The sequence below is a fragment of the Serinus canaria genome, unplaced genomic scaffold (assembly GCF_022539315.1).
Source record: "Serinus canaria isolate serCan28SL12 unplaced genomic scaffold, serCan2020 HiC_scaffold_250, whole genome shotgun sequence".
In the NCBI taxonomy this organism is placed as follows: domain Eukaryota; kingdom Metazoa; phylum Chordata; class Aves; order Passeriformes; family Fringillidae; genus Serinus; species Serinus canaria.
Window position 1 is genome coordinate 1 of NW_026108364.1, and position 11,005 is coordinate 11,005.

Consider the following 11,005-nt stretch of genomic DNA (forward strand, 5'->3'; position numbering starts at 1 on the left):
CAGGGATCCCACAGGGATCTGTGTGGGAAGGGAAAAAGGGCAGGAATCCCATGGGATCAGTGAGGGAAGGGGAAAAGGGCAGGAATCCTGCAGGGATCCATGTGGGAAGGGCAGGAATCCCATGTGGATCAATGTGGGAAGGGGAGAATGGTCAGGAATCCTACAGGGATCCAAGTGGGAAGGGGAAAAGGGGCAGGGATCCTATAGGGATCCATGTGGGAGGGGGAGAAGGGGCAGGAATCCTACAGGGATCCATATGGGAAAGGGAAAAGGGGCAGGAATCCCACAAGGATCCCACAGGAAGGGGTGAAGGGCAGGGATCCCACACAGATCCCCCAGGAAGGGGTGCAGGGCAGGGATCCCACAAGGATCCCACAGGCGGGGTGCAGGGCCTGCTCCGGGTGTGAACCCCCCTGCCCCGCGGTGTTTAACGGGGTTACGGGCTCCAGGCTGCCTTGGGCTTGATGACCCTGGAAGGGAAGGCCAGGCCAGGGCCTGATGCCAGCAGCGCTTTTCCACCTCTCTTCCCACACCTCCAGCGCAGGTCCTGGCCCGGGGCAGGTTTTTGGGCAGCTGAGGCGGTTGGGAAGAGCCTGAGCCGGGCCCTCACCCGCTGCGCGCCCCAGCAGTCACAAACACCGGCCCCATGACCCCCGGGGCCATCGCCCCCAAACCTCCCTCCATCCCCAAGGCCTGCGGGTGCTCCCGAGGGGAACAAGGCTGAGGAGCCGCCTCGGGAGCGGCGCCCTCAGAGCCCGCCGGGGGTGCGGGCCCAGCGCGACCCCGCCATGGCGGCCTCACCCCGCTCAGGGCCCGGGCCGCCCGTTGCCGTGGCAACCGCTGCGGAGCGAAGGGGCGGTGCCGCCGCCCCGCAGCGATTGGTGCGCGTCGCTGCCACTCAAGCGCGCGAATTCTGCGCGTCGTCTCATTTGTTCGCGCGGCTGTCATTCAGTGAGGATTTTGCCCGCCATTGGGTGGGTGTGCTGTCAATCAATCAATCACAGAGCGGGGACAGCTGCTCTTGTCTATTTCTCATTTCCCATTGGCTTGGCTGCGCCGAGCGCGAGGGCCGCCCGCGCCTCCTCGCGCGCCCATTGATCAGTTTGCCTGCCAATCAAAGTCGCGCCGGGGAGGCGGGAGGAACTCTCCGCCGCCCGCTTCCCATTGGTCCGCGCCCCGCTTTTGCCTGCCCTCGGCGGGCGGTGATTGGCGGCGGCGCCGCGCGAGGCGGGCGGGGGGGGGCGGTTGGGCCGGGGCGGGGAGCGGGAGCGGCGGCGGCGGCGGGGCCGGAGCGGCGGCGGAGCCCGGCGGTACCGGCGGGGGCGGAATCTGTGGCGGAGGGTGCGGGGGAGGGGAGTGACGTGCGGGTGGTGTCGGTGGTGGTGGCGGCGGCGGCGGCGGCGCGCGCGGGGCGGGGCGGGGCGGGCGGCGCTGAGGGGGACGGCGAGGCCGCGGGAGCGCGCGCGCGGGTGGGGCGGGGTCACGTGGCCGCGCCGGGGGGGGGGGTGAGGTCACGTGGGGCCTTAAAGGGCCCCGGGAGCCGGGAGCGCACGTGGCCCCCAAAACCGGGGACCCCCCAAAACCGGGGAACCCCCCCCCCCAAATTGGGGACCCCCAAACCTCCTCGGGATCCCCCCCAGCTCCGCGGGCGCCGCCCCGGCGCGCTGGGGGCGGCGGGAGCGGGGCGGGCCCGGAGCGTTGCCGGTGTTCCATGGCCAAGCCCGGCCCGGTCCGGCCCGGGGCTGAGCGGGGACAGGGAGCCGGATTCCTCCGGCCGGCGGGAAGTTGACGCACCGGCCTAAGAATAGCTCGGGCAGGGGGAGCGCGGACAGTGTTGCCGCCCAAGGTAACTCGGCCGAGGCAGGAGAAGCGGGAATTGCGGCGAAATTCCGCCCGGTTTTGGCGGGGGGGAGGCGCTGTGCGAGCAGGGTGGTGCCCCGGTGTTACCGTGTTTGCTCTCTGGTTACATTTCAGCTGCTGATGAAATCGCAGCCGGGAGCGTTGGAGTCTTTGGACCTTCCCATGCTCGGGACCTTTGACTCATAAAAGGCTCCTGCAAAAAGCGTCGGGAGCAGAAGAGGAGAAGAGGAGAGGAGGGAAGGAAGGAAGGAGGAGCTGCTGGAAGGAGCAGGGCCCGTCCCGGAGCGGGGGGAGCTGCGGGCGGACAGAGAAAGTCGCTGCATGTGGAGTTTTCGGACAGTAAGTCACATGGATGGCGGAATTCCGCGTCTCCGCCTGTTCCGCGGGATAAAAACAAAAGGGAAGGCGAGGGTGGAGCCGCTGGGGAGAGTTCCCGGGTTTAAACTTTGATTTTCTCCACTTCTCCGCACACCAATTTCCTGGCTTTTCAGAGGAAAACCAAGCCTCGTTGAACTAAAGACCTCTCGAGCATTCCTTAAACTTTCCTCCCGGTTCTTAGCTCTGCCCCGAAGGGCAGAAACGCTGCTCTGAAAGTGGGGCAGAGCAAAGCCCAACCCACCCAACCTGTTGTGCGTGGAGGCTTCGCCCTCCGCCAGCTCCTCGCCGTCCATCCCCTTGTTTGTCTCTGACTTATTCTTTATTTTTTTTTTTAATTCCTGCCGCCGCAGAGATGCTCTCCCTGAAGAAATACTTCACGGAAGGGCTGATCCAGTTCACCATCCTGCTGAGCCTGATCGGGGTGCGCGTGGACGTGGACAGCTACCTGAGCTCGCAGCTGCCGCCGCTGCGCGAGATCATCCTGGGCCCCAGCTCTGCCTACGCCCAGACCCAGTTCCACCACCTGCAGAACACCCTGCACGGCTATGGCATCCACCCCAAGAGCGTCGAGCTGGACTCCTACTTCACCGCCCGCCGCCTGCTCAGCCAGGTGAGGGCTCTGGACCGGCTGCAGGTGCCCAGCACCGAGGTCAGCGCCTGGCTGGTGCACAGGGAGCCCGAGGGCGCGCAGCCCCCGCTGCAGGACGGCGGCGGCCGAGGGGACAGCGGGGACAGCGGGGCCGAGCAGGCCTTCGGGGAGGAGCTGGAGGATCTGGGAGCTGTGGCGGCGCCCGTCAGTGGAGATCTCACCAAGGAGGTAGGAGTCGGGGGGGTTTGGGGTGTTTTGGGGGAAGGGTTTGGCCTCGCTGCCTTTGGAGCTCGGGGATGTCGCAATCCGGGAGCCCGGCTGGGTTTCAACACTCCCGGGGTAATTCCGGGGTGGTTTTCCCTTCTGCTCTGCTCTGCTCTGGCTGCGGAGGAGCAGTGAAAGGAGGGGGAAGGAGCTGGGGCCCCTCGTGACTCTGGGGATTGGGAAAGGCAGCAATCCAGCTGGGAAATAAACAGGGCTGTTGGGAAAGAGCCCTGGCCCAGGTGTGGAGCAGGTGGTTGGGTTGCTGGGCTGGAGCCCGGCCAGGAGCCTGCTCCTCCCTCGGTGTTCCTCCCCAGGAGCCTGTCCCTCACTCGGTGTTCCTCCCCAGAATCCAGTTCCTCCCTCAGTTTTCCTCCCCAGAATCCAGTTCCTCTCTCAGTTTTCCCTCCCCAGAATTCCTTTCCTCTCTCACTTTCCCTCCCCAAAATCCAGTTCCCCACTCACTTTCCCTCCCCAGAATTCCTTTTCTCACTCACTTTCCCTCCCCAGAATTCCTTTCCTCTCTCTGTTTCCCTCCCCAAAATCCAGTTCCTCTCTCAGTTTTCCCTCCCCAGAATCCAGTTCCTCTCTCAGTTTTCCCTGCCCAAAATCCAGTTCCTCTCTCAGTTTCCCTCCCCAGAATCCAGTTCCTCTCTCAGTTTTCCCTGCCCAGAATCCAGTTCCTCTCTCAGTTTCCCTCTCCAAAATCCAGTTCCTCTCTCAGTTTCCCTCCCCAGCTGGCTGGCCAGAGCTGGGCTGGGAGGGTTTGGTTTTCCTGCTTGAGCCCTGACCTTTGGCAAGGCTGGGATGTGATTCCAGGTTGTGGCAGGGCTGCCTTGGTCACGGCACATTCCGGGTTCCCTGGGGCCTGGGGGCTGGTCTGTGGCCTTGGGTCCTTCCAGGATTGGGGAATGGGGCTGTCAGCGCTGATCCACGGCCTTGGGTCCTTCCAGGGTCAGGGAATGGGGTTGTCAGTGGTGAATCCCAGCTTTGGGTCCTTCCAGGATTGTGGAATCAGGGTTTCAGTGCTGATCCATGGCCTTGGGTCCTTCCAGGATTGTGGAATGGGGCTGTCAATGCTGATCCATGGCCTTGGGTCCTTCCAGGGTCAGGGAATGGGGCTGTCAATGCTGATCCATGGCCTTGGGTCCTTCCAGGGTCAGGGAATGGGGGTGTCAGTGCTGATCCATGGCCTTGGGTCCTTCCAGGGCTGTGGAATGGGGGTGGTCAATGGTGATCCGTGGCCTTGGGTCCTTCCAGGGTCAGGGAATGGGGCTGTCGGTGGTGGTTCCATGGCCTCGGGTCCTTTCAGGTTTATGGAATGGGGGTGTCAGTGCTGATCCATGTCCCCACGTCCTCCCAGCAGGACACCGGGAGCCGCTGGCGTGTGCTGCAGCAGGGATGGGGATCAGGATCAGGATTAGGGTGTGGATCGGGGTCGGGATCAGGACTGGGATCAGGATCAGGATTGGGATGTGGATCAGGGTCGGGCTGTGGGAGCTGCTGTTGGGAACGCTGCAGAGACAGAGCTGGAGGTGATGGAGCAGGCCCTGGGAATGTCATCCCGGTTTCCCTGCGTGTTCCCATGGGGAAATCCCTGCTCTGGGCTGGCAGCAGCGACCTTGGAGGTGCCAGGGGGACGCGGGACAGGAGGCCAAGGTTCCCCCTGGTGCTGGTCCCTGGGGATTCCCAGGGAGGCGATTCCCAGCCTCGGGAGTGGCATCGGGTGGATCCTTGCCTTGTGCAAGGTCACTCCTGGGAGGCTCCGCCGCCCTTCCCGAATTTGGGATTCCTGGCTCTGAGGAGCTTTCGGCAGGGAAAGTGGGGTCGGATTTCGGGAATTCGGGAGGGGAGAGGCCGGAGCTGCCGTTTTCCAGCGGCCTCCCCGGGCCTGGCTGTGCTGGGAGTCAGGGAGGGGTGGGTGGGGGAGATCCCCCCTCCTCCTCGGGGCTCCGTTTTCCTTCATTTCCCCCTGATCCCGGCTTTTCCCACATCCCTGCTCACTCTCAAGGCTCCATTTTCCATGTTTTCCCCCAAAACCGTGCTGGACAGGATCCCTGCTCACTCTCAGGGCTCTGTTTCCCATTATTTCCCCCTGATCCTGGCTTTTCCCGCATCCCTGTCAATCTCAGGGCTCTGTTTTCCATGATTCCCCCAATCCCGGTTTTTCCTCCCTCCCGCTCCCTCCAGGGCTGTTTTCCCCCATTTTCCCCCAATCCCGGTTTTTCCTCCCTCCCGCTCCCTCCAGGGCTGTTTTCCCGGTTCCCGCAGCGGTGCGGCCGCGGTGGCTCCAGGAAATCCCGTCTGGCTCCCCCGTCACTCCCTCGCCCCATCCCGCGCCCTCCTCCCGCGCTCGCCGCTCCCGCAGTTTCATTTTGGGGTTGTTTTAGGGGGCGATTTCCCACCCCGGACCGTTCCCCCGGGGATGCCCCGGGAGCTCCGCCGGGCTCTGCCCCGCCGCCCCGGGCGGGGACCGGGCTGCAGACGGCTCCGGGGGCCGGCCTGGAAATTTTTCCATGACTTTTCCTGGCACATTGCGACTCCCGGTGGGTTGTGCGCGGTCCAGGCGCGACCTTGCCGGGGGAATACGGGCGATATAAATAATTTTGGGAAGCTGGAACTCTCTCCGGGAATGCTGTGCGGGATTTTTTTTTTTTCCCTTTTCCTTTTTGGGCGTTGCAGCACCCGGAGAGCGGGCGGGGCGGGAGGGGAATTATGAAATCCACTTGATTTTTATCCCACGGATAAAAAAATGCCCATTTTGAGCCGGGGCTAAAGACAAAGCTGGGATTAAATCCCAGCGCTTCCCTCTGCAGCATTGGGGGTGGGGAGGGCGGCGGAGGCTCCGTGCCCGGGGCCGTTTCCACAACACGAGGATAAAAATACGTGGGGCATGTGATGAGCTGCGGGGGCTCCGCGCCGTCCCCCCCCGGCCGGGGGATCTCCTTACACTTGGCCGCGGTTACCGGGGCCGGGGCGTGCCCGGGGCGAGGAGCGCCGGGGGAGGAGGGGAGGGGGCGCACCGGGGGTCGCGGCCTCGGGGCCGGGGTGTCCCGGGGGACGGGGCCAAGGTGACCCCGGGCTGTGCCGGCTCGCGGGCCGGGGGTCCCGGTGTTCCCCGCCCCCCATTCCCGGTGCGGTGCGGGCGGGGCCGGGGGGGGGGGGGGCGGCCCCGCTGCGCCAGGGCGGGGGCGCGGCCCGGTGGGCGCCGCGCGGGCGCTGATTGGATGAGCGGGCGGCCCCCGCCGGCGCTGATTGGTCGGGGCGGTGGCCCCCGTTGGCGCTGATTGGTCGTGGCCACCGCCCGGGGCGGGGCGGGGCCATCGGCGGAGTGGGCGTGGTCCGGGAGCGCCGCATCCCGGCGGGGAGGAGGCGTGGTCTGGCGGACGGGGCGGGGCTTGGCGGCCGCCGCAGCCGGGAACGGCGGGGGGAGGGTGGGGGGGGGGGCGGCCCCGCCGAGCCCCTCCCGGTCCCTCCCGAGCCCCTCCCGGTCCCGCCGAGCCCCTCCCGGCCCCGCCGCCCGCCCGGGGGCCGCCGCCGCAGCCACAGCAGCATCCTCCGCACCGGGGGCGGGGGCGGCTGCTGCCGCCGCAGCGGGGCCGCGCGGGCACCTGTGGCCGGTGGGGCGGAGCGGAGCGCGGCTCCCCCCGCCGCTGCCGCCGCCGCCCCGGCCGGCGATGCGTGCGCGGCGCCGCGCCCCGGCCAGCCCGCCCCGCCGCCTCCTCCTCCTCCTCTTCCTCCCCCGGGGACCATGATCGGCGTGCGCCGCGGCCCGGGCGGCAGCTGGGGACATGAGAAAGGTACCGGGGCCGCCCCGAGGAGCGGGGGGCTGCGGGGGGTGCCCGGGGGGCTGCGGGCAGCCCGGTGCCGGCGGGGAGCGGGCAGGGGCCCGGCGGAGCGGCGGCGGCTCAAGTTGCATCAGGTGGGTGGGAATGCGGGGATTTTCCTGCCACCCCACCCCTTATGCAAATGGCCGGGATGGCACCACGGGCTGATGCAAGGCGGGCACGGCGCAGCCACCGCCGCGACGCGGGCCCGGGCGGCCCCCGCCGCCTCCCCTGGCGGCGGGCGGGCGGCCATGGGCGGCGGGCAGGGCAGCGCCGGCCATGCGGAGCCCGCAGAGCCGCTCCCGGCCCGCCCGCGGGGCTCCGGAGCCCCGGCAGCGGCGGCGGCCCAGGGGGGCCCGGCGGGTGGGCTGCGGGCCGGGCGGGGGGTCCCTGGGGAGGGGCCGCTGGGCGGGGACCCCCCCAGGCCAGGGGGCTGAAGGAAATGTGGTCTGTCTTGCAGGACATCGATTTGATTGACATCCTGTGGAGACAGGATATTGATCTCGGCGCTGGGCGAGAGATTTTTGACTACAGCCACCGTCAGAAAGAGAGCGAAGTGGACAAAGAGCTGAGCGATGGGAGGGAGCGCGGGGACAGCTGGAGGAGTGCAGGGAATGAGGTCTTGGATAGAATCCCGCTAGTTGATGGAGAGACCGGGGAGAGTTTCCCTGCGCAGGTAACGCCCCGGGCCGGCCGCGCTGGGGGCTGCGCTCCCGGGGCCCTGCGGCTGTGCCGGTGCCTGTGCGGGGGCTGCTCCAGCAGCAGCAGAGCAGCAGCAGGGTTTGCCCAGGTGGGCAGCAGGATTTGGGCAGGGCCGCGTCCCCGCGGGCAGCCGCAGAGTCCCCCTGGCCTGTGTGGCCGGAGGGGACGGCAGGGGACAGGAGGGGACAGGAGGCTGGCCGGGAGCGGCGGCGTTGGCGCTTTCCCGTACCCGGAGCGGGAGGATGGAGCCAGCACAGGAGCACTGGGTGGGGCTCTGGCTCTTTTTTGGATGCGCTGTGATCCAGCCCTGCTGGAAGGGAGCTGATTCCTCCTCAGCAGCAGCTCCCAAAGCCCGCGGCTCCCATCCCCTGTGTTTGCTGTCTCCCAGGTGCCCGGAGCGGAGGATCAGACAGCCCTGTCCCTGGAGGAGTGCCTTAGGCTGCTGGAGGCCACCTTCCCCTTCGGGGACAATTCCGAGGTGAGCCCGTGGGGTGGATCCCCAGGCTCTCCCTGGGCTTTTGGTGCCTCCCGTGCTTCTTCCGCAGCAGCAAATTGGCTTTGCCTGCTCCAGGAGGCTCCAGGCACCCTGCGAAACCACGCGGGGAGGGGGGGCCGTGGCTAATTAAAACCTCCTGGCTTTGCTCCTCGTTAGTTCACGGCAAAGCGGGCGGGAAGGGCGCTGGGCTGGGGGGTGGCTGCATCCCCGAGCATCCATCCCTGAGCATCCATCCTTGAACATCCCTGAGAATCCCTGAGTGTCCATCCCCGAGGTGCCAGCCCTGATTCCCTGGCGTGCTCAGTTCCCAGCTGCGGATGTCTCCGCCCTGAGCGAAGCCGTGCCCGGGCAGAGCCGGGCCCCGGGCGGCCCCCCCAGCCTGCTGTCCCCTCTGCTGGCCGAGACCGAGTCGCCCTTTGACCTGGAGCAGCAGTGGCAGGACCTGATGTCCATCATGGAGATGCAGGTGAGCTCCGGGAGGGCGGGAAGGGCCTCGTCCCTCCAGGTGTGAATTGGGTCCTGGCCCGCGCGGTGACACCGCGGTGACACCGTGCCATCCCCGTGCCACCCGTGTGAGGTCTGGAAGCGCCCTTGGCCCCGGGGCTCCTCCACCGAGCCGTGCCACGTCTCTTGCAGGCCATGGAGGTGAACAGCACGAGCGCCGAGAGCCTCTACGGCGGCACCGGCGGGGACCTCCTGGCATCCAACTACAGCCTGGCCCCCGGCACGCCCATCAACCAGAACGTCAGCCTGCATCAGGCCTCGCTGGGCAGCTGCTCCCAGGACTTCTCCCTCTTCAGCTCGGACATCGAGAGCCCCTCCATGGCGGGCGGCTCGGCCCTGCTGCAGCTGGCGCCCGACAACTCCACCGGCCTCAACAGCACCTTCGGCTCCACCAACCTGAGCGGGATCTTCTTCCCGCCCCAGATGAACGGCACGGCCAACGAGACGGCCGGGCCCGAGCTGCCCGACCCGCTGGGAGGGCTGCTGGACGAGGCCATGCTGGATGAGATCAGCCTGATGGACTTGGCCATCGAGGAGGGCTTCAACCCCGTGCAGGCCTCGCAGCTGGAAGAGGAGTTCGATTCCGACTCAGGTCTTTCCCTGGATTCCGGCCACAGCCCCGCGTCCCTGAGCAGCTCCGAAGCCTCGTCTTCGTCGTCCTCTTCCTCTTCGTCCTCCTCCTCCTCCTCGTTTTCCGAGGAAGGCGCCGTGGGCTACAGCTCGGACTCGGAGAACGTGGACTTTGAGGAAGCGGAAGGGGCGGTTGGCTACCAGCCAGAGTACAGCAAGTTCTGCCGCATGAGCTTCCAGGACCCGGCGCAGCTCCATTACCTGCCTTACCTGGAGCACGTTGGCCACAACCACACCTACAACATGGCCCCGGGCGCCCTGGACCCCGAGGAGCCCAAAGCGCCCGGCGCCGGCAAGAAGAGCGGCAAGGAGAAACCGTCCGAGCTGCTGGACAAGCAGCTGAGCCGCGACGAGCACCGCGCCAGGGCCATGAAGATCCCCTTCACCAACGACAAGATCATCAACCTGCCCGTGGAGGAGTTCAACGAGCTCCTGTCCAAGTACCAGCTGAGCGAGGCCCAGCTCAGCCTCATCCGCGACATCCGCCGGCGCGGCAAGAACAAGATGGCCGCCCAGAACTGCCGCAAGAGGAAGCTGGACACCATCCTCAACCTGGAGCGCGACGTGGAGGAGCTGCAGCGCGACAAGTCCAAACTGCTCAGGGAGAAGGTGGAGTTCCTCAAGTCCATCCGGCAGATGAAGCAGAAGGTGCAGAGCCTGTACCAGGAGGTGTTTGGGCGGCTGCGGGACGAGCAGGGCCGGCCCTACTCGCCCAGCCGGTACGCGCTGCAGTACGGCAGCGACGGCAGCGTGCTGCTGATCCCGCGCGCGCCCGCGCCCGCCGAGCCGCAGCCGCGGCGCCAGGAGCGCAAGCAGAAGGACAGGAGGAAGTGAAGGCGGCGGCGGAAGGGAGAGCTGGGACGAGGGCCGAGCCTGGAAGTGCTTGCGGAGGGAACTTTGATGCCTTCTTATCCGATTCTGTCTTCTGGAGCCGCACGCGGCGCCGGCGGCGCGCCGGGGACTCTGCGGGAGCGGCCGGCCCCGAGGGGGGGACGGAGCCCAGCCCAAGCCCACTGGAAGCGCCCTTGGCCCCGGGGCTCCTCCACCGAGCCGTGCCACGTCTCTTGCAGGCCATGGAGGTGAACAGCACGAGCGCCGAGAGCCTCTACGGCGGCACCGGCGGGGACCTCCTGGCATCCAACTACAGCCTGGCCCCCGGCACGCCCATCAACCAGAACGTCAGCCTGCATCAGGCCTCGCTGGGCAGCTGCTCCCAGGACTTCTCCCTCTTCAGCTCGGACATCGAGAGCCCCTCCATGGCGGGCGGCTCGGCCCTGCTGCAGCTGGCGCCCGACAACTCCACCGGCCTCAACAGCACCTTCGGCTCCACCAACCTGAGCGGGATCTTCTTCCCGCCCCAGATGAACGGCACGGCCAACGAGACGGCCGGGCCCGAGCTGCCCGACCCGCTGGGAGGGCTGCTGGACGAGGCCATGCTGGATGAGATCAGCCTGATGGACTTGGCCATCGAGGAGGGCTTCAACCCCGTGCAGGCCTCGCAGCTGGAAGAGGAGTTCGATTCCGACTCAGGTCTTTCCCTGGATTCCGGCCACAGCCCCGCGTCCCTGAGCAGCTCCGAAGCCTCGTCTTCGTCGTCCTCTTCCTCTTCGTCCTCCTCCTCCTCCTCGTTTTCCGAGGAAGGCGCCGTGGGCTACAGCTCGGACTCGGAGAACGTGGACTTTGAGGAAGCGGAAGGGGCGGTTGGCTACCAGCCAGAGTACAGCAAGTTCTGCCGCATGAGCTTCCAGGACCCGGCGC

The 11,005-nt window shown here is 67.0% G+C and overlaps 1 protein-coding gene across 6 annotated transcripts; it reads left to right on the plus strand.

Moving 5' to 3' along the window:
• Nucleotides 1-1,244: 1,244 nt before the first annotated feature.
• Nucleotides 1,245-10,254, plus strand: NFE2L1 (NFE2 like bZIP transcription factor 1). 6 transcript variants are annotated; one of them, XM_050987796.1, is made up of 7 exons: nt 1,245-1,310; nt 1,975-2,199; nt 2,589-3,055; nt 7,376-7,591; nt 8,006-8,095; nt 8,418-8,579; nt 8,750-10,254. In XM_050987796.1, exons 3-7 carry the CDS (start codon nt 2,591-2,593, stop codon nt 10,079-10,081), a joined length of 2,265 nt encoding a protein of 754 aa, XP_050843753.1. In that variant the 5' UTR covers nt 1,245-1,310; nt 1,975-2,199; nt 2,589-2,590; the 3' UTR covers nt 10,082-10,254. The 6 variants fall into 6 exon arrangements, with proteins under 6 accessions (XP_050843753.1, XP_050843754.1, XP_050843756.1 ...); XM_050987797.1 differs by having other exon boundaries at nt 1,274-1,341; XM_050987795.1 differs by lacking the exon at nt 1,245-1,310 and adding an exon at nt 1,689-1,846.
• The last annotated feature ends 751 nt before the right edge of the window (nt 10,255-11,005 follow it).

What these genes read in the sequence shown, in the direction of transcription:
- NFE2L1 (XM_050987796.1), top strand. Translation starts at nt 2,591, where the DNA reads ATGCTCTCCCTGAAGAAATACTTCACGGAAGGGCTGATCCAGTTCACC. An exon ending in GGGAGAGTTTCCCTGCGCAG is followed by an intron (nt 7,592 to 8,005) that starts GTAACGCCCCGG and finishes GCTGTCTCCCAG; the next exon opens with GTGCCCGGAGCGGAGGATCA. An exon ending in TGTCCATCATGGAGATGCAG is followed by an intron (nt 8,580 to 8,749) that starts GTGAGCTCCGGG and finishes CGTCTCTTGCAG; the next exon opens with GCCATGGAGGTGAACAGCAC.